The sequence below is a fragment of the Enhydra lutris genome, unplaced genomic scaffold, assembly GCF_002288905.1.
Source record: "Enhydra lutris kenyoni isolate GAN:26980312 unplaced genomic scaffold, ASM228890v2 scaffoldscaffold30, whole genome shotgun sequence".
In the NCBI taxonomy this organism is placed as follows: domain Eukaryota; kingdom Metazoa; phylum Chordata; class Mammalia; order Carnivora; family Mustelidae; genus Enhydra; species Enhydra lutris.
The window spans coordinates 6,097,289-6,121,037 of NW_019154114.1; the positions used below are offsets into that span (position 1 = coordinate 6,097,289).

Genomic DNA, 23,749 nt, shown 5'->3' on the forward strand with positions numbered 1-23,749 from the left:
TCCACCCCATCCTAGCCTCTGCTGAGCCCCCCGCCCCTAACACGCCCCCTGCCCAGCCCCGCCCGGGCCCTAGTCCGGGCCGCCCCTGGGCCGCGGGGAGCGGTGCCTGCAGTTCCAGCTGTGGCCGCCGGGGGGCAGTCGCGCGGCTCAGGCCCGACCGCTCTGGGCCGCGCTCCTCGCTCGCCCTCCGACTTTGCTCCGGCTGCGAGCGGCTACCCTGCCCGAGCCCAGCGCCAAGTCGCCGGGCTCCCCGCGCCCGACGCAGCAGCTCGGCTCCCCGGGGCCGGACTGAGGCCGCAAGCAGCGCCGCGGGGTGTGGGGCGGACCCAGGAGATGAAATGACAACGTCAACCCTCCAGGTATCTCGGTGCGGCGGGGCTCGGCTTCCGGAGGCCGGAGGAGGCGCGGCGGGGCCTGCGAGCCAGCAGTCGGGCGGGCGGCCTGCTCGGAACCCCGGCCCAGTGGCCTTCTCCCCGCCGCCCTGTCGCCGCCTCCGCCCGTTTCTGTTTTCATGCGCCCGGAGCCACGGGCCGTCTCCCGTCCAGAACGCCCGTGCCCCTGCCACCCCCACCCCCCGTCCGGCCAGGCAGAGCCCCGAGGCCGCTCCGTGCTGCCAGCGGCGCCCGAGTACCGCGGCGGGAATCAGCCTTCTGCGGACCGCACAGGCACCGCCGGGGAAGCTCGGCCCCGCAGTCGGGCTGCTTGCTTTCCCTCCGCCTGCTTCCCTTAGGACGAGTGCTCGCTCCTTCCCCAGGCTTGGATTTCCTCCTGTCGGCCCGCGACCCTTCATTCATTCCCCAGGTCTTGCCTGGTGGTGCTGGGGCGGCGCCACCTGGATGCGTGACTGACCCATTCTCCAGGTGCTGCGGGTCCTGCTGGGCCGGTGAACAGAAACCTGCCCAGGCCTCAGACCTGGGCTTCAGTCTTGGCTCTGCCACTCAGTCGCATGTGACCTTGGGCTAGTTACTTGATCTTGGAATTTCGGGTTTCCTGTCAGTGAAATGGGGTGATACCCTGTAGGGTTGTTGTGACAGTGGCTCTGGATTGAGTAATTCAGGTAAAGTCTTCTAAACACAATGTCTGCTACATAGTGCTCAAGATGAAGCCTGTGAAGGAGTTAGGCAGGACTTCGTGGATGAAGGGGCATATGCCTGGATCCAGAAAGGGTGGATAGCATTCAGACACCTGAAGGTGGAGGAAAAAGTGGGAACAGAGGCATGGAATAAACTGGGCTGCTTGGCCAGGAATTAACTAGAGTCCAAAGCCAGACCCCACCATCCACCAGCAGAATCTCTGATGTGTTATCACAGGGGTTTGTAAACTTTGGCTGCAGATCCCACCTGTCCAGTTTTTGTGAGCTAAGAATGTTTTTACATTTCTGTTAAAGTTTTACTAAGGAGCACCTGCATGGCTTAGTTGGTTAAGCCTCCGACTCTTAATTTTCGCTGAGGTCATGATCTAAGGGTCGTGAGATGGAGCCCTGCGTCTGCTCCATGCACAGCAGGAATTCTACTTGAAGATTCTCTGTCTCTCTCTGCCTTTCCCCCTGCTCACACACACTTTCTTTCTCTAAAATAAATAAATAAATCTTAAAAATAAAAGCTTTGTTAAGCTGTAACTCACCACACATTTTGGCATATTTCAAGTATCCGATTCATTGGCTTTTAGTCTATTCAGAGTTGCGCAACCATCATCACACTTTCAGAACCTTTTCATCACCCCAGAGAGAAACTCCACACCCTTTACCATCAACCCCACAAACCTTGTATCTCTCCCAGCCCTGGGCAGACACTCAGATAATTTCTGTCCCTATGGATTTGCCTATTCTGAGCACTTTTCTTTCTTTGTTCATTTGTTAAAAGATTTATTTAGGGCGCCTGGGTGGCTCAGTGGGTTAAGGCCTCTGCCTTCCGCTCGGGTCGTGATCCCAGGGTCCTGGGATCAAGCCCCACATCGTGCTCTCTGCTCAGCAGGGAGCCTGCTTCCCCCTCTCTCTGTCTGCCTCTCTGCCTACTTGTGATCTCTCTCTCTGTCAAATAAATAAATAAAATCTTAAAAAAAAAAAAAGATTTATTTATTTAGTTTAGGGATGGGGAGGGGCTGAGGGAGAGAGAAACTCAAGCAGATTCCTCGCTAAGCATGGAGCAGACTCGGGGCTCGATCCCATGACCCCAAGATCACCAAATAAGCAGAAACCAGGAGTCCAATGCTCGACCAACTGTGCCAGCCAGGCGCCCCTATTCTGGGTATTTTATGTAACTGGAATCATATAATATGTGGTCCTTTGTGACTGGCTTCTCTCACTTAACATAATGTCGTAGGTTTTTTGTTTTTAAAAGGCTGGGAAAAGATATCTCATGACACGTGAAAATCATGAAATTCAAATTTCAATGTCTATAAATAAAGTTTTATTGGAACACATTCCTGCTCTTTCGTTTACGTATTTTCCATGGCTGCTTTCAGTCTACAAAGGCTGAGTTGTGTAGTTTCTCCAGAGGCTGTATGGCCAGGCAAGTCTAACCTACTGACCATCTGGTCCTTTACAGTTTGCCAGCTCTTCTGTTAGCACATCTTCCTTAGCCTTGTCCTTCACCCTCATCCTTGCCATATGTGTTACTAGAGATGCACCAGGCTGGCAGTTTTATTTATCACCTCACCCTTGTGTTATGCAAAACTATTCTTCAAACTGCAGCTGAGGCTTGCCTGTGAAGTGTTGTATGCACTTGCCAGAAAGACTTAATGTGCTCTTAGGTGCATTCATCAGTAAAGTATCTCGAAGGGAGGGGAGCAGAGCATCCTTCAAGTATTGTTCTGAGCCCTGACTTTTTAAAGGACAGACCCAAGCAAGGAGGCATATAGAGTGAAAAAGTCCATGGAACTGGGCATGTTTGTTCTGGAGAAGAGAAGCCATCAGGGACAGGGGAACTCATTCCATTGTCTCATCAGAAGAGCAGGTGGTCGGGGGAGAGTAGACCCGCGAAGCTTGTGTTTAAGCTAATCATCCGAGAAGGTTCTGGGCTCCTGGCCATTCCCTCTTTGTAGGTAATGGAGGTAGCTGAGCTTGAAAATAGTAGCCAACACTTTGACCTTTCCTCATCTCCTCAACCTGGTGAGTTCATTTATCATCATCTTGGCCAAACCGACTCCCGTCCATCAGTTCTGTAGAGCTAGCCGGGTCTTGCTGAGACTTCCGACTTTCAGAGGAGGAAGGGCTGCACAAATGCCTGAGCCCGGCCAAGAGCTGGTCAGGAGGTTTATTGTTTGCTGTGGACGGAACTGTGTGGACACGGTGGGATCTGCCGGCCTCATGTCCAGTGCTGATCAGCTTGGGGAGGGTAATTCTGGTAATGCTTCCTGGGCTGGTGAAGCCACGGTTTCTAAAACTGGATATGTAGGTGTAGGGCAGCTGCTTGAAAATACAGCGTGCTTTGAGTTGAGTTTAGAGCACAGGCCTCCAGGAATTGTGAGATTCACAAAAATACCCTCACAGAGTTCTTAGAAAATTCCAGAGGACCGTTCCCCTCAGTTGGCAATACATATATGTCTTTGGAGGAAGCAAGCCCTTTTCTTTCTTTTTTTAAAGATTTATTTATTTTAGTATGTGCATATACCAATGGGGGAGGGGCAGAGGGAGAGAATCTTCAAGCAGACTGCCCACTGAGCACAAAGCTGGACGCCCCTGAGATCATGACCTGAGCCAAAACCAAGAGTCAGACACTTAACTTTGTGCCAGCAAGCACTTTTCTTACTAAAACTACTGGTATACTGATCCATGTGTCTAAGCATCCCCTCCCTAAGGAGCAAATTTAGGAAAACCATCTCTTTTCACCACAGAGAAGCGGGTTGGGCCAGTAGGAGAATCTGGTAGAACTCAGGGCTGGCTCGTCTCTGGCCTTCGAGGGCAAGTGCGGTTCCTGGCCTTCCCGCTGAGCAGCACACCAAGCAGTTGGTTCTGGCGTTTCCCCTGCTCCAGGCACTGGGTCCAGGGCCGCTTTTCTTTCCCTTGATGCAAGGAATAGAAAGTGGATTCTCCCCTTGAGCCCTAACCTGCGATACTTGGTCAGGTTTCCACTTACTGAAATCCAGAGTGAAACTGAGAATGAGATCGCTTTCAGCTGTGTGAGTGTGTTGTGAAGAGGGATGGCTGTCTTTTAAAGCTCCCTTTCAACATCTTTCTAGCTGATGTTGGAAAAATAGGCTGACATAATTGTGTGCGTCTAACAGATCTGTAGGATTCCTGCTGCCCTGGGACTGCAAGGGCTTTTTGGGTCTCTTGGGAAGCACTGAGGTATCTGAGGTATTTGCTTCGCCTTTCCAGAAAGCCATTGATCTGGTGACGAAAGCCACGGAAGAGGATAAAGCCAAGAATTACGAGGAGGCCCTCCGGCTCTACCAGCATGCTGTGGAGTATTTCCTACATGCTATCAAATGTGAGTCATGCAGGGTCCAGGCCGCCTGCCGCCTGCCGAGCGTATGAAGAGCTACTGCGGGAGCAGGTGGGCACACCCTCTCCATTTCCCCTTTTGCAGATGAGGCACACAGCGACAAGGCCAAGGAGAGCATTCGAGCCAAGTGCATGCAGTACCTAGATCGGGCGGAGAAGCTGAAGGATTATTTACGGAACAAAGAGAAGCATGGCAAGAAGCCAGTCAAAGAAAATCAGAGTGAGAGTAAGGGGTGAGTACAGAGGAGTGGCAGACCCCTGCCGGGACCAGAGACCCCAGGAGCGTGTGTCCTTTTTCTGTGTTGCTGCCATTCCTGGTGCTGAATATTTCCATGAACGGTGTCTGGTTGGATCCGCACAGAAAAGCTGTGGGTGAAATGCGAGCCAGCAGGGCAGTTACAAGCCTTGGATTCCACAGTCAGACTCTCAGGGTACATCCCGCCGTGGCCACTTCCTAGGTGGGTGATCATGGACGCGTGCCATGACCCCCTGTGCTTCCAGGCTTCTCATCTGTAGAAGAAAGATAACGTTCCTTCCCGCCCAGTGTTGCTCTAAAGGGGGGATGAGATGATGCGGGTCAAGGCCTGAAAGTAAAGCGTGGTGGGCAGGAAGGATGGAAGAAGTGCCAGCTGCTGTGACGGTCGGAGTTACTGTCTGCATCTGACAGATGAGATGGCCCAGATCACAGAGCTGGCACCGGCTGGAGTCTGGACCCCCACACAGGGCCTCTGTGTCCCACCCCAAAGCCAGTGTTTGCTCGGCAGCCTCTCACCTCATGTGTGGTTTGCCCACCACAGAGATTCCAGTTAGCTGAGCATAAAGGCCAGTGGTGTCCTGGAGGCGAGGGGGTGGGCCCAGGCAGGAGGGTCACGCAACAGGAGAGATGTGGGTGGTGTGTCTGCCGCTCCCCGCCAGAGCTGATGGGCTCTGTCCCCGGATGGACAGGTTCCCCAGAGAGCCAGACATACTCTGGGAAGGGAAGAGGAGGGGGCAGGAGGTGAAGCATCTTTGGGGGGGCTGGAAGAGTTCTGAGGATGGCTGATCACTTAGGACCCATTAGGGATTAGCCCTGGAGTGAGACCTGTGACCTTGTTCCTTTCCCAGATCCCCCGCTGTAAACCTTACCTCCTCTCTGAGTCACAGCCACTTGCTGTCTGGTTGTGAATCTGTGTGAAAGGCCAGTGACAGCTCTGGTTGCCTGCCCAGCTGCTCCTGAATTCCAGCCAAAGCGTATAACCCTCACCAGCCTTCTAGAGAGAACACACGTCTCTGTTCTTACTCCATTAATGAAGAAACAAGGATGGGTCATGGGAGTGTTTTCCTGGGAGTGTCAATTACAGGTGGTCTGAGGCTCCCTGAGGTCCCTCGCCACTGCTGAGCAGGGCAAGCAGCTCTCTACCACTGGGCCAGCAGCCAGAGCCTGACCTTGCTCTCAGAGCCTCTTGCCAGTTGCCTCTTGCTTTAGCCTGTCATCTTCTGTCTCCTTCCCCAGCAGTGATAGTGACAGCGAAGGGGATAATCCAGAGAAAAAGAAATTGCAAGAACAACTGATGGGTAAGAGGCCCGCCCCCCAACAGCGGTGGGGGTGGGGGGTGTGTGGCGAGGCCCCCTGGAGGGTCGGCTCACACTCATCAGTCGGGCTCCAGGCTGAAGGCTCTACTTGCCTCTTGCAGGTGCTGTTGTGATGGAGAAGCCCAACATTCGGTGGAATGATGTGGCTGGCTTGGAGGGGGCCAAGGAGGCCCTCAAAGAAGCTGTCATTTTGCCAATTAAATTCCCACACTTGTTCACAGGTAAGAGTTGAGCTGCTTTAGGCCCAAATGCAAAAATAGCAGGCTTCCGAGGAACCCAGCCCAGGGCTCACACTTGGAAACTGTCCAGGAGCAGGTGGCCACTCGGCTCTCTTGGCCCTCAGGGGGTGAGGGCCCAACCTTCCCTCTCAGGGCTCTCGGTGGAGAGAGGCCCCAGGGTCTACCCATCACAATCATCTGCTCCTTGGCTCCTCTCTGGTGTCAGGAACACCTTTGCAACTAGAACTTTGACTTGACTCCCAATGGGTGAGTAGGGTCAGGAACCAATGGTAGCCAGTGTTACTTCCACAGTTCTGGGGGGTCATGAGCCAGGGCTAGGAGCAGGCTCTCAGCAGGTAATTCAGTTCCCTTTCTTCCTTTGCTTCTAGAATCAGTCGTCTTGTCGAATTTTTCTGTTCCCTTTCCCCAGTCAGGAGGAGCTCACCTCAGTTTATTCTTTGTTGTAGGCAAGCGTACACCTTGGCGAGGGATACTGCTCTTTGGACCCCCTGGCACAGGGAAATCCTACCTGGCCAAAGCGGTGGCCACAGAGGCCAACAACTCCACCTTCTTCTCTGTGTCCTCCTCAGACTTGATGTCTAAGTGGTTGGGCGAGAGTGAGAAGTAAGTCGGCTTCCAGGCCCTGCTTCCCTGCCCTTGAGCCACCGCCCAGAGGAACTACTGTTGGGGGTCATGGAGAAGGAGCCAGTGGAGGGGAATCCTGCTAGCTTGTTGGGTGGGACACTGTCCTGACAGAGCTTGCTGAGACTGAACGGGCGCGCTGGGGAGAGGAGTCCTCGTGAAGGGAAGGCAAAGGCACTCCCAGTCTTTGGGTGTCAGGTGGGTGTCCTCTGTTGGGGACTTCATGTGGTTCAGTTATTTTCCACACCGACTCCCGTTTTGCAGAGGATGACACCGAGGCTGAGCAGAGGGGAAATGACTTGTCCTAAATCCAGAGCTAATGAGTGGGGCTGTCGCCAGGGCTGGCTCTTCCTCATGGCACAGTGCTGCCTGTAGATCTGTGATGACCAGGGTCTGAAATCCTAGCAGGACGGGTGTCCTGACCTGCCTGTGGGAAAGGCAAAGAGAAGCAGTGACTGGCCCCTCGGCTGGGATGGGTGTGGGCGTCCTGATCCCAGCCCCACTTGTCACCTTCACAGGCTAGTCAAGAACCTGTTCGAGCTGGCCAGGCAGCACAAACCCTCCATCATCTTCATTGATGAGGTGGATTCCCTCTGCGGGTCCCGCAATGAAAACGAGAGCGAAGCCGCCCGAAGGATCAAAACGGAGTTCTTGGTCCAGATGCAGGGTGCGTGCCAGCATTGGGTGCCCTCCCCGGGGCCCGGTCCGCCTCCAGCCAGCCCAGCGCGTCGTTACTTCTTCAGCTGCGGCTGGGTCTGATGATCCTTAAGACAAAGGGGAAATGTCAGAGCAGCCTTTCTCAGCTCCGACTCCACAGGCCTGCAGAGAGGTCACCCTGGCCTTTGGCTGCCAGCCTTCTGCCCTTCTCGAGGCCGGCAGGGCTTCAGAGAAGGCTCGTGGCCCAGCGGAGCCACTTGGGGGCACAGGGCTGGCCCCAGATCATAACACAGAGGCCCCTGAGGTGCTTCCCCCAGATGCTCCTGTTCTTGCAGATGTTCTGAATCAGTGTCTGTGTTTCCCTTTCTCCACAGGGGTGGGGAATAACAATGACGGGACTCTGGTTCTTGGTGCCACCAACATCCCCTGGGTGTTGGATTCAGCCATTAGAAGGAGGTGAGTCTTCCCTGGTAGGTGCCGGGGGCTGAGGTCTTTCTCCCGCTGCAGTCAGCCCATGGTCTCCTGCCGCTGCGGCTCTGGGTGTGGACGGCCTCCACTTCCCTGGAGGCCGCTTCATGTCTGTGTGGTGAGCAGAGTCCTCAGTAAAGCCACCTTCCGGAGGGCCCCAGCACCCCTCTCCGCGAAGACTGTCACGCCCTCTCTTCTCAAGTCCTGCCGTGTGCTTGGCTCTGTAGGTTTGAAAAGAGGATTTACATCCCACTGCCTGAGGAGGCTGCCCGAGCCCAGATGTTCCGGTTGCACTTGGGGAGCACTCCCCACAACCTCACGGAGGCCAACATCCATGAGCTGGCCCGGAAGACGGAAGGCTACTCGGGTGCTGACATCAGCATCATTGTGCGGGACTCCCTCATGCAGCCGGTCAGAAAAGTTCAGTCAGCGACACACTTCAAAAAGGTGAGTGGAGGAGCTCCTGGGTGTCTCAGCTGGTGAAGCATCCAACTCTTAGCTCAGCTCAGGTCTTGATCTGATCAGGGCTATGAGCCCACGATGGGCTCCACTCCTGGTGTGTGGAGCCTGCTTTAAAAAAAATAGGTGAGTGGGCCAGCAAGGAGTTGTTCAGAAAGTGTCACAGGAATGGGGATGTCAGCTTTCTCTGCCAGTTCCTTGGCTGCTCAGGGGACATTTCTTTGGTCTCATGGAGAACCAAGGACAAGTACATGAGCCCTCTGGCTCCACGGACTGGGGTTGCACCTGTTCTCTCTTTCCCTGTCGTTCTTCCTGCGTGAATGTGACCATCTGAGATTGTGTGAAGCCAGAGGTCATGGCCCCATGCCAGTCACCTCTGCCACCTCCATAGTCAGCGCTGTGCTGTCGTGTGTGGGGCCCCCACTCAGTGTCTGAAGAATCAGCAGGTACAGAATCACTCGCTCTAAGGAGGAGCTCCTGTCACACAGCGTATCTCTGTTGAGTGTCTGCCAAGGGTCCTGCTGTGCACCTGGTGCTGTCCTAGGACCTGGGGAGACACTTGGGACCACAGCAGACAAAAATCCCTGATCTATAGGAGTTGAGGGTGATGAGGGGGAAGACAGAGCAGGAGATGGAGTCTGGTATTTCTGATGTTCGGAGTTGAGTGGGCAGGTTGTATTCTTTTTTTTTTTTAAGATTTTATTTATTCATTTGACAGACAGAGATCACAAGTAGGCAGAGAAGCAGGCAGAGAGAGGGGGAAGCAGGCTCCCTGCTGAGCAGAGAGCCTGATGTGGGGCTTGATCCCAGGACCCTGGGATCATGACCTGAGCCGAAGGCAGAGGCTTTAACCCACTGAGCCACCCAGGCGCCCCTTGTATTCTTTTAATAATAAAAAAAAATTTAGTTGAGAGAGAGGGGGGAGTTGGGAGGGGCAGAGGGAGAGAGAATCCCAAGCGACTCTGTGCTCCATCTCACAACCCTGAGATCATGACCTGAGCCAAAATTAAGGGTCAGGTGCTTAACTGACTGAGCCACCCAGACACCCCACGGTAGGTCGTATTCTTAAAGGATAGGCCATCCTAGATAATATCTGAGTCAAGAGTTGAAAGAGGTGAGGGAATTAGCCTTGGGGATATTTGGGGGGATGTTGCCAATAAAGCAGACTGTGGTTAGAAGAACATTTTTGATATCACTACATTTGTGGTGAGATTTGATGGAGTCACTGAGGAAGAGGAAGATACTGAGACACTTCAGGCCACAGATCGCGGTTCTGGAGAACAGTGTCTGGAATAACATGCTGACCACAAACCTCCAGAATCCTACCGTGAGCTACTTTCAGCTGCCAGCCTGAGACTTCTGAAGGAGTCATTCTCTTCTCAGACTGATTAATGACCTAGAAAGCCAGGCACGCATTCATCCTCTCCCACTACCTTCTCTTCAGGACTCAGAAATCTGAAGCATCCCACCCCTTCCCCAGTCATCGAGGCGGAGCCCCTGCAGCCTGACTCCTATCTGATTTCAGGTCTGTGGTCCTTCCCGCACCAATCCTAGCGTTATGATTGATGACCTCCTGACCCCTTGCTCACCAGGGGACCCAGGGGCCATGGAGATGACTTGGATGGATGTCCCTGGTGACAAACTCTTAGAGCCTGTGGTTTGCATGGTAAGTGGCCAGCTGGGAGAGGGACTACACAGAGCCCAGAAAACTGGGGTCTTGGGCCTGAAAATAAAAATAAGCTTCTCTCCTTCTCTGGGGTTGTGGGTTGTCCTGGGCTGTTGGTGGCTCCTCTGAAACAGAGTGGCCTTTGGGGCTCTGGGTAGCTGGGGATCCTGCTGTTAGACTCAGTGGGGACCCAGGATGGAGGCCATAGCATGAGCATTTTATTTTATTCAGCAAGAATAAAGTCCCTCTGGCATGACTACATCATTCCATGGGTTTGGCTTGTTTTGTGCCCAGGAGGAGGCAGCGAGTGTCTGTTGGCAGTGGGCTTTGGTGTCACTGCAAAGGCAGCCTCATGGGACTAGTCTTCCCCTCTCCTCATCCTGGTCTTCCAGATGGTCTTGCCTGTCGTATGGGGCAGGTGTTTGTCGTTGTGGCTGGTATGGCGGGTGTGCAGTCAGAACGAGCTTCTTCCAGCAGTTAAGACATGAGGGGAGCTTGAATTCTCTCAGACAAGAAATAGGCCTGTTTGGGAACGACACGAGCCGCCCCTGGAGGGAAGAGTGGACCTGGCACGGCAGACGTGCATGCAGGCACCAGGCAACCAGAGGGAGCTTTGCCTTTGGGGCTGGGAGTGACTGGGAACACTGGCTTCTTCTGCTGGACCCCATGGGTCTGCGACACAGAGAGGCTGAGGACCCTGGGCCTGGCTCCTCCTTAGGTTCGTGCCCTTGTCTTTGCAGTCGGACATGCTCCGGTCTCTGGCCACCACTCGGCCCACCGTGAATGCAGATGACCTCCTGAAAGTGAAGAAATTCTCAGAGGACTTTGGACAGGAGAGTTAAAAATTTCTTCACTTGGTGACGGTGAAGGTGGGAGGTTGACTGGTGTAATAAATCCATGGCACTCCCCACGTCAGTGGCCAGACAGCTCTCCAGGGTTCGTCTTCACGTCACTGCGGCGTCCCCTCTGCTGTCTGGCTGCCGGCTGGGGAGCAGGAGGAAGGGCCTCTGTGGCCGCAGAGACGCGGAAGCACATTCAGCACCGGGTGGAATACTGGTTCTTCCTCCTTTCTCTCCTCCTCCTCTTCTTCTGGATGCTCACCAACTCCTTATCCTGCCCCTCTGTATTTTTTTTTTTTTAAACCTTTCTTTGTTCCCCTAAATTAATGCTGCTTGGATTTTTGTCTTGTTTATAAATAAAGTTAAAATCTCCCGGAAGCGTCAAGGGGTGGGAGCAGCCCGCACGTGGGGCTGTAGACCTTTAGGACGGCTTGCCGCTCCCTCAGCCTGTCCCTTCTAACCCAAGTTTTACTCCCTGCCTTGGAAGGCCACGAGTCAAACCAAGCCATTCCCAACCTCCTAGGTCAGCATCCCAGGCCCTGTGTCCTCCCTGCAGGACAAGAGGATGGTTTTTGTGAGCACAAAGCTGTGTAGATCAGAATGAGTGAAGGCAGTCAGGTGGGTTTTACTGCTGCCTTTTCTTCCCTCTGAATGTGAGACCACCACACTCCCACCACTGCCCCTGGCTCCCTGCCCTGGAAACGGGCTAATAAATCCTTTCCCTCTTGAGCCACCTGAGTGATCGCATCTTTGATTCTTATCTGGGCTCCTTGAAGGCCATGCTTGCTTCCGTGAGAAAGACCCCCTGCTCTTCTCTCTGTGCTCTTCATCAGACCAGGGTACTGCCAACTGGCGCAGTTCCCACTGTTCTCCAGTCAGGCTGGCCGGATCCCCGCCCCTCCCACCCCTCCCGCCGGGGCCTCGCCCCTGTGGCACCTGGACAGTTCTTCCTGCGGACTGGGAGGCCTTCGGGCCAGACATGGCCTGTAGCTATGTTTGGTTCGGCTTGCTGCCAACACTGAAAAATCAAGAGTTGATGTAAAAATTCAGATTTCTGGCTTCTGGGAGATTAGGCAACCTGCAGCCACAGCTGAGCGGGGGGCTGCCCTGTTCAGAGGCAGAACACTCTCTCCAGCTCACCCATCCCCACACGGACTGCTTCACCCCTTCGGCTTGCCTGTCCAGCTCCTGTGGCCATTTGAATTTGTGACTCTCGATCTGGAGAACTCCCCGCCTCCCCGCAAGGCTCTCTAGAAATGCTGAGAGGAGGCTCTGCGCCTGACTTGTGCGGATGAATACACAGAAGGCCTGTCCTCGGGCTCCTCTAGCTCCCTCCGACTCCGTTGATTATTGCTCCAGGTCTTACGAGAACCCAAACTGTCCAGAACTGATGTTGAGGCGGACTCTTAGGTCACAGTAGCCTTGCACCATGGTGGTCTTTGATTTGGTTAGGAATGGCTGCTGAATTGCGACAACTTTTTGTTGGGCTCCTTGAAGGCTCAGGCCCAAGTGCTCCTCCCCAGTGTGGGTACATCAGCCCCGCCTCAACACCATGTGACCCCTCGGGAGCAACTATGGCTGGCGTCTTTGTCACTCAGGAGTCCCCAGGGCTCTCACTTTAGTTATGTGCCCTCAGCCAGCAGTTACTGTTTGTGAACACTGGACTAGAAGCCAGCCCGGGACACTGCCCTGCTCGTACGATTTCTTTTTAGCTACTTGTGTTTTCTTGTTCTACCTCCAGCCACCTTTACTTGAGTCAGGTCCTTGCTTGCTTTATTTTTAAAATCTTCCTTTCTATTGCTCAGACACCTTGACAAGTCACGGGTTAACAGAAACAGGCTGCTGTGGTTCATCTTCACAGCTCTGGTCGCGGCTGTCACAGATGTCATGCCTCTCCATCACCAGTGACAGGATGCAGGGTGATGACTGTCCTATTCACATGTGAGGCTGATGTCACTTCAAACTGATGGTGTGCCTTCACCATCCATGTTAAACACCGCTCACAGGTACAGAGGCCTTTCCTCCCCTAAAAGCTAACTCTGAAATTCACTCCTCCCTATTTGGGAATTCTGTCCCAAACCTTCTGTCTACCTTGGCTTTCAGTTTGGTAGTTGACTTCTAAGGTAGCTGACTTCTGAAACATTCCTTAGCTCAAGATGATTTGTGAATGTGGTTATTGTGGCTGATCCATCTCCCTGAGGTGGGTGACGTTTTATTAGAAATGCAGATTTGTGGCTTTAGGTTGTAGTAGCTAGTTGGACAAATCCTCCTAGGTGGATTTGGTTACAATAGTGCACATCCTGTTGTCAGCAATACAGAGTTTCAGGTTTTCTCCAAGGTCCATTCTGAGCAGCCACATACTCTCAGGTCCCCAGATCAGAAAGCTGCAGGCAGATGTTACCGATCTACATTACAAAGGCATCTGTAAGGACGTTAACCTCAGAGCGAGGTAAGAAAGCATCAGAATATTCTGAAGCCACCCTGCAGAAGCTTAGGAACATTGTCCAAAAGGAAAGGAGGGTCACTGACTTCTAATTTTAATAAGGATCCATGTTTTTAGTATACACACCTCCCCAGTGGCTGAATATCTAACATGACCTTAGAGCAGTGCTGGCTCCTATTCCCTTCTGAAGTTTAATGCAGAGAGAGCCAGTTACCTTTGGCTTGACCTTGTAGGGCCCCCTAGGGTGGTCTTTTTCGAGAAAGCCATACTGGATCCATTTAATTAACTACTGTTTAAAACAAGTTTTTTCTAAACAACTTACTGGACTGACTACATGGGTAACAGGATTTTGAGGATTGTGGTAAGAGTACCTGTGTTGCAAAACACAACATAAAAATGAGGCAAGACCAGTATCTAGAGAAACAAGTTCCTTTACATCCTGCAAAGCTCTGACAGTATCTTAAGGCTAACTGTTGGTCAGGTTGATGCTAATTTATTTTTCCAAAAATAACTGTGACCAGGAAGCACAAGTTTTGCTTTCTTTTCTAATTGTGACAGGAAGAGGGTCATTGCTTCCTCAACTATCATCCCTCCCCTAGCCCTGATCCATGAGCTCCACCACAAGAATGAGCCAAACAGCAGCTGCCCAAGAAATCTTAGCAGGGAAATCATCACCCAAAACTTGTGACCCTGGTAAAATGTGTGGGTACTCATTTATGTTAATACTGTCATTAAACACTTCATGAACTGTGCCCATTCTGTTCTGTTTTACTTATACAAGCAAACTGTTGTTCAAGGCAAAGGACTGACTCTGCAGGTAAGACACATACAAGCCCTTTGTAAAAATAAGAACTCAGTGAAGATGGTCAACCACAGTCTTAACCGGCATTTTTAAACAAAACTTTCAGATATTAGGGACTATGTCATTATCAAATCTTGGCTCGGGGTAGATTACACAGGTCTATGAAGTAATGTCTACGAAGAGTGGTTATTTATTTTCCCCAATTATTACCATACAAAATCATCAGGAAATGTTCACTCTTTCAGGGGCGTTCATTTTCTTCTCAAATTGAAGGCAATATTTTGTCCATGGCTGATTTCAGGGCAAACATTTTTGATATATTCCTCCAACCTGGTTTGGCAATTCATTGTTTTCTGTCAGACCAAACCAGTATCAAGTTGATACCAGGCAAGTCTTCCCCAGCTCAAATCCCAAGTGTTTGTGTTTTGGTTTCCAGAATCCTCAGATGCAGCAGAAAAAATTCAATCATTCACTTCCATCCAGTAGATGTTTGTAAATGTCTTGCTGTCCATTTTGTCAATGAAAAGGCAGCCCTGCAAGTGGTCCATCTCGTGCTGGATGATTCGGGCTGCCCATCCGCTCGCCTGCCACACGACCTGCTCCCCTTTGGGGTCCAGCCCTGCAAAGTAAGTTACAGCCTGGTTAAGGATATGCTTAACCGCATCATTTTTAATCTCACCTTTTCCCTGCCTCTGGTTTTTCACAGAAGGCAACATGAGAAGGGAATGTAGACAGCAGCCCCTATAATTCCCAGAAAAGATGCCTCAACTATGTGCATTACCAAGTATTCAATGTGGCTCTAACGCTGACAATAGGTTGCCGGACTTACTATGGGGCTGAGATGAAAAATGATCTTTGTAAGGTGCCTCATTTCTAAACATTCCTCCCATTTCTGAAGTACTGCTGATTTATTTCAATTCCTAAGAGTCTTTCAACTTGGTACACTATAAAATTAAGGGATACCATTTACTTTCTGACCTGGACCAAGTGGCCTACTTAAGAGGAACAATCTTGGGCGCCTGGGTGGCTCAGTTGGTTAAGCAACTGCCTTCAGCTCAGGTCATGATCCTGGAGTCCCGGGATCAAGTCCCGCATCAGGCTCCCAGCTCCATGGGGAGTCTGCTTCTCTCTCTGACCTTCTCCTCGCTCATGCTCTCTCTCACTGTCTCTCTCTCTCTCTCAAATAAAAATGTTTAAAAAAAAAAAAAAAAAAGGAACACTCTTCCCAACCCCAGCAACAAATCACATTCCACAAGATATCCTGTGGTATGACAGACATGTACGGCTCATCATCCTGGCCTAGGGAAAGCTGGGTCCCACTTCTCCCATTCCACCACGACGGATCCAATTGGGTAAAAAGGGTACGTGTGTGAGGCAGCCAGGGAGAGGGCACACAGCAGAGGACCTGTAGTGAGGTACTGTCGGAACTAGGCCACGTTCCCAGCCCAAGCAAAGTCCCCGACAAGCTGCCTCTGCTGTCACACTAGCCCCCATCCCCTTCAGTCAGTCTTGAATCACGTTCCCTGCAGGGTTCTGCCGGCAGGCTTCGTTGAGCCTGCACTTCACAAATCTGCATTTTTTTTTTAAGATTTTATTTATTTATTTGTCAGAGAGAATGAGCACAGGCAGACAGAGAGGGAGGCAGAGGCAGAGGGAGAAGCAGGCTCCCCGCTGAGCAAGGAGCCCGATGTGGGACTCGATCTCAGGACCCAGGGACCATGACCCGAGCTGAAGGCAGCCACTTAACCAACTGAGCCACCCAGGCGTCCCACAAATCTGCATTTTAACTGGGGCTTTGCGAAAACTACATAGGACCAGAGGTCGCCGCTTCCATGGGCAAAGGGGAAGAGACGCACGCGTTTACCCAACCACCCTAAAGCCACCGCCCTGCCCCTGCCGCACCTGAGATCTGCACGGCCTGGAAGCGGGGCACGCAAGCCAGGAAGCCGGCGACGCTCTCGCAGCCCTCAGGAAAGGTGACCAGGCGGCTGTCTAGCACCCGCAGGCTGGGGTTCACAAACACGCGCAGGGGGAAGGGCTCCATCTGGCGGGCCTCGCGCAGGCGCGGCGGGCAGGCGCGGAAGAGCGCCTCGGGGAACTCTAAAGCCAGCACCTGCAGCGGCACCCCGAGCTGCGGAGCGCTCAGGCCCACGCAGCGCCGGCTCCGCATCACCCGCACCAGCCTCTGCACCAGCCGCTGCAGTTCGGGACCCGCCAGCTGCGCCGGCTCCACCGGGCCAGCCACGGCCCGCAGCGCCGGGTCGCCGACCTGACACACGCGCGGGTAGGGCGGCTGGGGCGCGCCCAGCACCAGGCGCCGCACGTAGCGCCAGTAGGACCGCCGACGCGCCGGGCCCTCGCGGCTGTCCCGGGCGGGCGCGGAACTGCAGGCCCGGGCGCCGCCGCCCGCCGCTCCCCCTGCCCACGATGGGGCTGATCCCAAGCAGTGACGCGCCCGCGCCAGCAGCGTCCCAAGCAGCAGCGGCGCTCCCATTCGGTCCGTGGTACGCCGAGAAGATCCTCACGGTCGCCGCCGCCCTCCCCGGCCCCCGTCGGCAAGCGCTCCCGTCGCGGGGGACGCCGGGAAACCGAGTTCCTGCGCGCCTTCCGGAAGCGCGAATGCGGGCCCCTAGAGCGCAGCCCGCCTCCGTGACGTCAGCAGCTTTATTATTGAATTCCGTGTTTTTATGTATAATCAACCGTTTGCAAGCGTGACGCATGGAGGTTCCCCTTTCGTATGCGCTCACGAATGCCTTCGCAGCCTACCCCCTGGGGCTGCCCCGTGCTCTCCTAGGCCGGCCTCACCTCTCCGCGGGCGCGGCAGGAAGCGCGGGCCGCCCTGCCCGTTAGGTGTCCGCACCAGGGACCTCAGCCGGCGGCGCCTCCGCGGGGTCCGCCTGCTCCTGCGCATCCTCAGGGAGAGCTGCAGCGGCGGGTTCCATGCCTGACTCCTCGGCGGTGGGTGCTGGAGCTGCGAGCTCCGGCACCAGCTCCTTGTCATCCAGACAGAGGACCAGCTCTCTCTTCGGCAGGAGGAAGGCAAGAGGCTCCTGGATGAGGCCGATGTTCACATGCCCAAGGTTTCCGTACTTGGAGACCTGAGTGGGTGGAATGCCTGACCCACAGGCAGAGAAAGTGAAATAGAAAAAACGTTTAACAAATTTAAATATTGATGTGTCGCAGGAAAAAAAAAAAAAGCTTATAGGACGTAACAGACACAATTTCCACAGTGAACAGTGAAAGCCATTTTTGTGATTTGGGACAAGAAACTATACTATAAAGCGAGACTTTGAAGGTAATCTGGAACAACACGGTGGAGGGTTGATGGAGTTAAGAGCCAAGAGCACCTCGGAAGGCATTGGCTTCCCCGTGGCAGGCCCAAGGAGAAAGCTGGGGGGAAAGTTGCCAAGAGCCACTCTGCTGGTGTGGCCACTGGACGACTGCCCAAAGGGAAGCTCTGTCTCCCCCAGCCTTCACTCCTGGCACAGAGTGAAGTGGGCACAGCGAAGTGAAGACAGATTGAAAAAAAATCTTTTCAAAATACCTTTTCTGAATATTTCATATTAATAGAGTCATACAATATGTGGTTCTCCTGTAACTAGCTTCTTCCACTTAGCCAGATACACACGTACTGTATTATTTCATTTATATGAAATGTCCAGAAAAGGCAAATCTGTTGTAATAGAAGGCAAATTAGTGGTTGCCAGGGGCTAAGACTGGGATTAGGTAATGACTACACTGGACAGGAGCGTTCCTTTTAGGGTGATGGAAATGTTCTAAAACTGGACAGTGGTAATGGCTGTACATCTCTGTATACTTACTAAAAAACAGTGAATTTTACAAATAGGTGAATTATTTAGTATATGAATTATATCAATACAGTAGTTTTCAAGATCTTTCCCCTCCTTTCTCTTACCTAAGGTCTGTGCTATCTGAGCTGGTGGAAAAAGGACTTGGAGACAGCGATTTAAATAAGGAACAAGGTCTTCCAGGAAGACAGTGCAGAACTGGACAAAGAGCTCTTGCTCCCCACTGCTGAAAGCAGCCTCTTCTGCACGATGGAAGGCCAGGATTGTTTTGGTTACCTAGGAGACAGGGGCACCATCAGTCACTAGACTATCACCATCACTACCACCATCAGTGGTACCTGAAACTAAGCACAAATATGCAGCCCTCAAGTTTTCATAAAGAAAGTAATTCCAAACAGTACATTATATTACTGTCTTGTTTAAATTCAGAATTGTGGTCTCTCCACAGTTCTTTCACTTCGTTGAGATATTTCTGACCCAAACCCTACTTGTTTCATTACTGGCACACTTTCCACTTCCAGTGGAAAAGCATCAAGGTTCTTGATTCCTACAGGAGATGGACCACAACTATACTGGATCCAGGAAAACAAGGCAAAACTATAAAATATTTTTACTGAGTAAGGGTTCTGAGATTCCAGGAAGCTAGACCGCTAAAAAATTTTAAAAGAACACTGAGCTAAAAAAGAAGTTCTACATAAAAATAACAGAGCAACTTAGCTGACGTTCCTGGTTCAAGTCCTAGCTGTGCCACTTGCTGGTTTTGTGACTTCCAAGTGATGAAACACTTTGTGCCCTCTGTTCCTCAGTTTCCTTATCTATAAAGTAGGGCCTGCAACAGGATCTACCTCTTAGGGTTGTGAGGATCAGTTCTCAATAGGTATAAAGTATAATGAACACGACGTGGCATGGAGTAAGTTCTACATACAGATTAGCATATTACTATTACCTGAATTTCACTGATTACAAAGTTTCAGTGCTCATACTTCCTTCCTCTTACAGGAGGGCGTTAACAAACCTTTTTTTTTTTTGAGTAACACAAGTGGGAAAGTTTATTAAAGCAAAAAGTACACTCTTGAGATATGAAAGTGGGCAGCCCAAGAGTAAGAGAGCTGGGCCCAGAAAGATTTTATATAACCATGTCACAACTGCCGCCTAGCTGACAGCAAATGTAAGATGCTGTAAGTCCTAAGAAACATCCCATTATCTAAAGGTTTAAATATGTAAAAGATGTGCAGGATATCATCAGTTGTAGTATTTCTTGTGTTGTGTAGAATTCTAAGATGGTTCTTATGAATCCCACCCCTGGTATCCATGCCTTTGTGTAATCCCTTCCCCTTGACTGCAGGCAGAATGTGTGGCTTGTTTCTAACCCCTACTTAATATGGCTTTGAAGGTGAAGAATTTGCAGATGTAATTAAAGCCCCTAATCAGTTGACTTTGAATTAATCAAGGGATATCCTAGTTGGGCCCGACTTAATCAGATAAGCCTTTTAAAAAAAGGTTGAGGATTTCCCTACAAAAAAAGAGACTCAGCCAGGAGAGTTGCTCTCTGTTGGCCTGAAACAGAAAGCCACACTTTATGGAGGGAGGTGGCTTCTAGGACCTAAGAGCCTTAAACCTACAACTGCAAATGAATGAGCTTGAAAGGGGACCCCAGGCTTCAGATGAGACTGCCACCTCGCCAGCACCTTGACTGTTGCCTTGTGAGATCCCGAGCAGAGGACCCAGGACTCCCAATCCAAAGAAACTGGGAGACGAGAACTGTGTTATCTTGGCTGCTATGTTTGTAGGAGTTTGTTATGTAGCAGGAGGAAACTAATACATTCCTCAGTCATTTTTACAGGTGAGCCACTTCACGTATTGTTCTAGGTCCCATCATGGGAGACTAACCAGAGCTTCTCAATCAGAAAAAGTCTCTAAAACCGCACTAAGCCTAAGTCTGCAACCACGTATCACACAGACTGATTTATTTTTTACAAAAGTCTGGCCACCTGTTACCAAAGAAAGCCCCAGTAGGGAGCCAGCAGAATGTGCTCACCTTGACAAGAGCGTCCTCCAGGGCCCTAGTCACTTCCTGTGCCAAGGCCACAGGGCAGCAGAGGCGCAGATCATTGAAGGCAACCAGAATATTGTTGAGGAAGCAGGCAAGTGGGGGGAAATCCAAGAGTACCATGGGTGGCTGCAGGGTTCCCGGCTGAGTGACTGGCACAGCAGCAGGCAGGTTACTGCTGCCCAGAATGGCTGGAGCTGAGATGAGGGTGTAGGAATTCATTTCATCCTCGAACTTCTCCACTGCTTCCTGAATTGCCTTCTGGAAAGTGCTGATGGCCACCCGCTGGAAAACAGGAGCCAACTGGCCCCGGAAATCAACCCCAACCCGGCTGAAGGACAGCCCAAAGTACATGCACTGACCCAGCAGAGAATCTAGACGACCACCAATCCCCCGGTAAAGGTCGGTCTCCAGCACCTGCAGGAACTGTGAGACTCTCTGTAGCACCCAGCCATAGAAGATGGCACTCTCGTTTATAGTATGCTCACCCATGGCAGGGGGCAACAATGGGTCCTCATCAGAGAATATGGCACGGTACTGGGTGATGATATCGAACAGATGGACACGGCAGGCCTCAATGGTTTTTGTGATGTGGAAATAGGGATCGTCATTGGGGATGGCAGTCAGAATGGAACGGAGCCAAGCATCTCGGGCCTGAAGAAACTTCACCCTCAACTCAGCCTCAGTGAAGACATCCATGCACCGGAGGAAGCTAATGACACGGAGGCAGGCGGGGAGCTGGATGTTGGTTCTTAGTTGCTGGATCAGCTGGCTCAGCATCAGCTGCATGGACTGGCGCACTTCGTTCACGATGCCCTGACAATATAGGGAGTTGGTCACATCACAGTGGGAATGACACTTCCGGGAACCCATTCCACTACCCCTGAATATTGGAGATCAACATTCCCACTGCTTTCCTGATATGAATATTTCCTAAAGTTGATGTGTACAGGTTTACCAACAAATATCGCGTTCACTGTGGCCTACAAGCCCTGTTTAATTGTCCTGCCTCACCAGCTTTCTAATTCTGTCCCTCTGCTCACTGCAGTCCAGTCACACTGGCTGTCTTTTTCTTTTTTCTTGTCTTTGTATTTTTTTTTTTAAGATTTTATTTATTTATTTGAGAGAGAAAGCGCGCACCAGAGGGAGGGTCAGAGGGAGAAACAGACTCCTCGCTGAGCAGGGAGGCCAACACGGGACTCGATCCTGTGACTCCAGGTTCATGACCTGAGCTTAAGGCAGTTGTTTAACCAACTGAGCCACCCAAGCGCCCCTGTATTTCTTAAACACTCCCAACTTGTTCCCTCCTCAGTCTGCTATACCTGGTCTTTCCACTTTATGGTTTGCTCTTTCCCCACATCTTTGTGTGGCTGGTTCCTTCTCATCATCTGGGTCTCAGTTTAAATATTCTCTCTCCAGCAGAGCCTTTCCTCTAGTCTCCTACCCTAGTCTCCATACCCTAGTCTCCTACCCATCCCCTAGTTTATTTCCTTCGGACAGTTACCATTATCTGAAAGGATCATATTACTTAATTATTTACCAACTATCCGCTTACATTCATGAAATCTAGGACCTTCTGTGCTTTGTGTCATTGTCTCCCCAAGACCTAGATCAGTGCCTGGCACATGATTAATATTTATCAGTTGAATGAATGAATGAATGTTTCATGTTCAAGCCTGTCTGGCCGCCAGAAACTGAAATAAAACATGCAAAATTTCCCTAAGGTTTCTGCCTAAAGGTTCAGTGATAACCACAGAATTACTGATTATAAGAACATCAGTTTGTGTCCTTTTGGGGCAGTGTGGCTACCTGGATGACAGGGATGGAGGAATATTTCCTTTCCAGCCGGCGTACATAGGCAGCAAGCTCCAAGGCCTCTTCATAATAGCTGTTCCGGACACAGGTGTCCATCAGCTGAGGAATCTCCAGGATTTCCAGGATTTCTGTGTGCCGGTTTAGAGTCAGGGTGTTCATCCGGCGGTTGGAGCTGATCTCCTCAGCCTCTCTGACAAAGTTCCTAGTAACAGGAGAATATTGGTTGCTCACTACTCTACATCCAAAACTTAGCTACAATTACCAAGCATTTATTATGAACTGGACAGTGAGCTGGATGGTTTATGATTTAATCTTCACACCAAACCTGTGAGGTAAGTACTATCACCCTTGAGGCAACTTTAATCCCAGAGAGGCTAAGCAGCTTGTCCAAGATCACACAATTAATAAATGATAAAAATCTGTGAGCCCAGATCTGCCACTTAACTAGCAGTGGCAAGGTACTTAGGCTCTGAGTTCTTTCTTTATTGGTAAAATAGTAGTAAGACCCACCTCATAAGCATGTGAGGATTAAATGAGATGATGTGTATAAAGCATTTAACACAGAACCTGACACACAGTAAATGTTAATAATAGCTATTCTTTTTGTGATCACTAACCAGCTTAGAAGCTATAACCTTACCCTCAAGTTCCCTCAGCCTCTTCATCTTTTCTTAGCGTGTTGTTCCACTTTTAACTCCATAGTTTTCCCTTCTCCATAACTACAGAGACCTGCTTATGAAGTCCCCTATATAGGAAGGCGGGCGGAAGGGTACAGAAGCTATTGTCAAATATCCAAAGACTCAAAACTTAAATTTTATCGAGAAAGGCTGAAAGGTAGAATTAAGGATAATAGACTGAGGCCTAAAGAGGCAGAATATAGGAGCATAAAAAGGAGAGTTTTTTGGATAATTTTTGCTGCCTCCAAATGAAAGGATTTCGTTGTCAGCCTTCTCTCAAAGTTTTGGATGGTCGGCTCGTGTACCTTATAGCTGGCGACCGTAGAATGTTAGATATGTCAGACCCAATAAGTGCTTTGCATGGATTCTCTAGTACTCACAACCCTGTGAGGGAGGGACGTGCAGCTATTTTCCAATCCTGCCTTGGGGACTTACTAGCTTCCAAGTGCCCCTAGACAATCCCCAAGTTGTCTCAACTTCCTCATACATAAAATGGGAATAACAGTACCCACCTCGAAAGCTGTTATGAAGCGTAAGTGGATTTTTAAAAAATGCTCAGAGGAGCGCCTGACCCATGGTAACTGCTACGTGTTAGCTATTTCTTTCGTCATAAATGTCAGCTATTACAGTTGCTAAAAACCCCCTTAGTGCCAGGCCCGCCGCACCTGCAGCTCTGCTGGAAGCTGGGCAAGCGGTCGAGCAGGCGGCCGAGCGACGCCTCCACGTCGCCGAAGAGGCGGTGGATGCGCTCGGTGCACTCGGCGCCTCGGATGAAGGTCTTGTAGTTGGCAAAGGCCAAGTCGCGCGTCTGCTGCAGCAGCTGCGCTCGCTCTTCCGCCAAGCGCTCGGGCTCGCGCCTCAGCCGCTCCAGCCCGGAGCCGCTCAACTCCCGGAGGTAGCGGCCCACGTCGGGCCGCTCCCGCCACTGGGCCTCGGGGAAACGGTCTCGGAACAGCGATGCCAGGAGCCCTTCATCCTCCACCTCCCCGAGAGCTGCGGCAGTGTCCGTCGTTGTGGCAGGCTCCGTGGTTGACGAAGCGACTGTCGCCGTCGCCGCCATCTTCCGGCAGCAGCGTCACTTCTCCTCCGGCCCTGCGAGGGCGCTGGCTCGGAATCCAGGACCGGAAGCAGCGGGGGGGTTCGTATCCGGCCCGCTTGCTTTGCCGATGGTCCTCCAGGCCACGGGGC

The 23,749-nt window shown here is 51.6% G+C and overlaps 3 protein-coding genes across 4 annotated transcripts; 1 reads left to right on the forward strand and 2 right to left on the reverse strand.

Moving 5' to 3' along the window:
- Positions 1-201: 201 nt before the first annotated feature.
- Positions 202-11,694, forward strand: LOC111152778 (vacuolar protein sorting 4 homolog A). Of its 2 annotated transcripts, none has more exons than XM_022511411.1 (11): positions 202-359; positions 4,319-4,430; positions 4,530-4,677; positions 5,937-5,998; positions 6,118-6,237; positions 6,702-6,858; positions 7,395-7,543; positions 7,908-7,989; positions 8,229-8,448; positions 9,986-10,126; positions 10,867-11,694. In XM_022511411.1, the coding sequence occupies exons 1-11, from the start codon at positions 339-341 to the stop codon at positions 10,966-10,968; spliced, it is 1,314 nt and encodes a 437-aa protein (XP_022367119.1). In that variant the 5' UTR covers positions 202-338; the 3' UTR covers positions 10,969-11,694. The 2 variants fall into 2 exon arrangements, with proteins under 2 accessions (XP_022367119.1, XP_022367120.1); XM_022511412.1 differs by having other exon boundaries at positions 214-359; positions 5,940-5,998.
- LOC111152779 (peptide deformylase, mitochondrial) lies at positions 11,260-17,033 on the reverse strand. Its single transcript, XM_022511413.1, is given in 3 exon segments — positions 11,260-14,829; positions 16,113-16,833; positions 16,835-17,033. Coding segments are annotated over 3 exon segments (975 nt in total). The 5' UTR covers positions 16,931-17,033; the 3' UTR covers positions 11,260-14,671.
- Positions 14,768-23,680, reverse strand: LOC111152776 (component of oligomeric golgi complex 8). The gene is made up of 6 exons (XM_022511409.1): positions 23,227-23,680; positions 21,879-22,086; positions 20,058-20,885; positions 18,127-18,295; positions 17,016-17,325; positions 14,768-14,829 (listed from the first exon to the last, which is right to left on the reverse strand). Exons 1-5 carry the CDS (start codon positions 23,619-23,621, stop codon positions 17,057-17,059), a joined length of 1,869 nt encoding a protein of 622 aa, XP_022367117.1. The 5' UTR covers positions 23,622-23,680; the 3' UTR covers positions 14,768-14,829; positions 17,016-17,056.
- Positions 23,681-23,749: the final 69 nt, after the last annotated feature.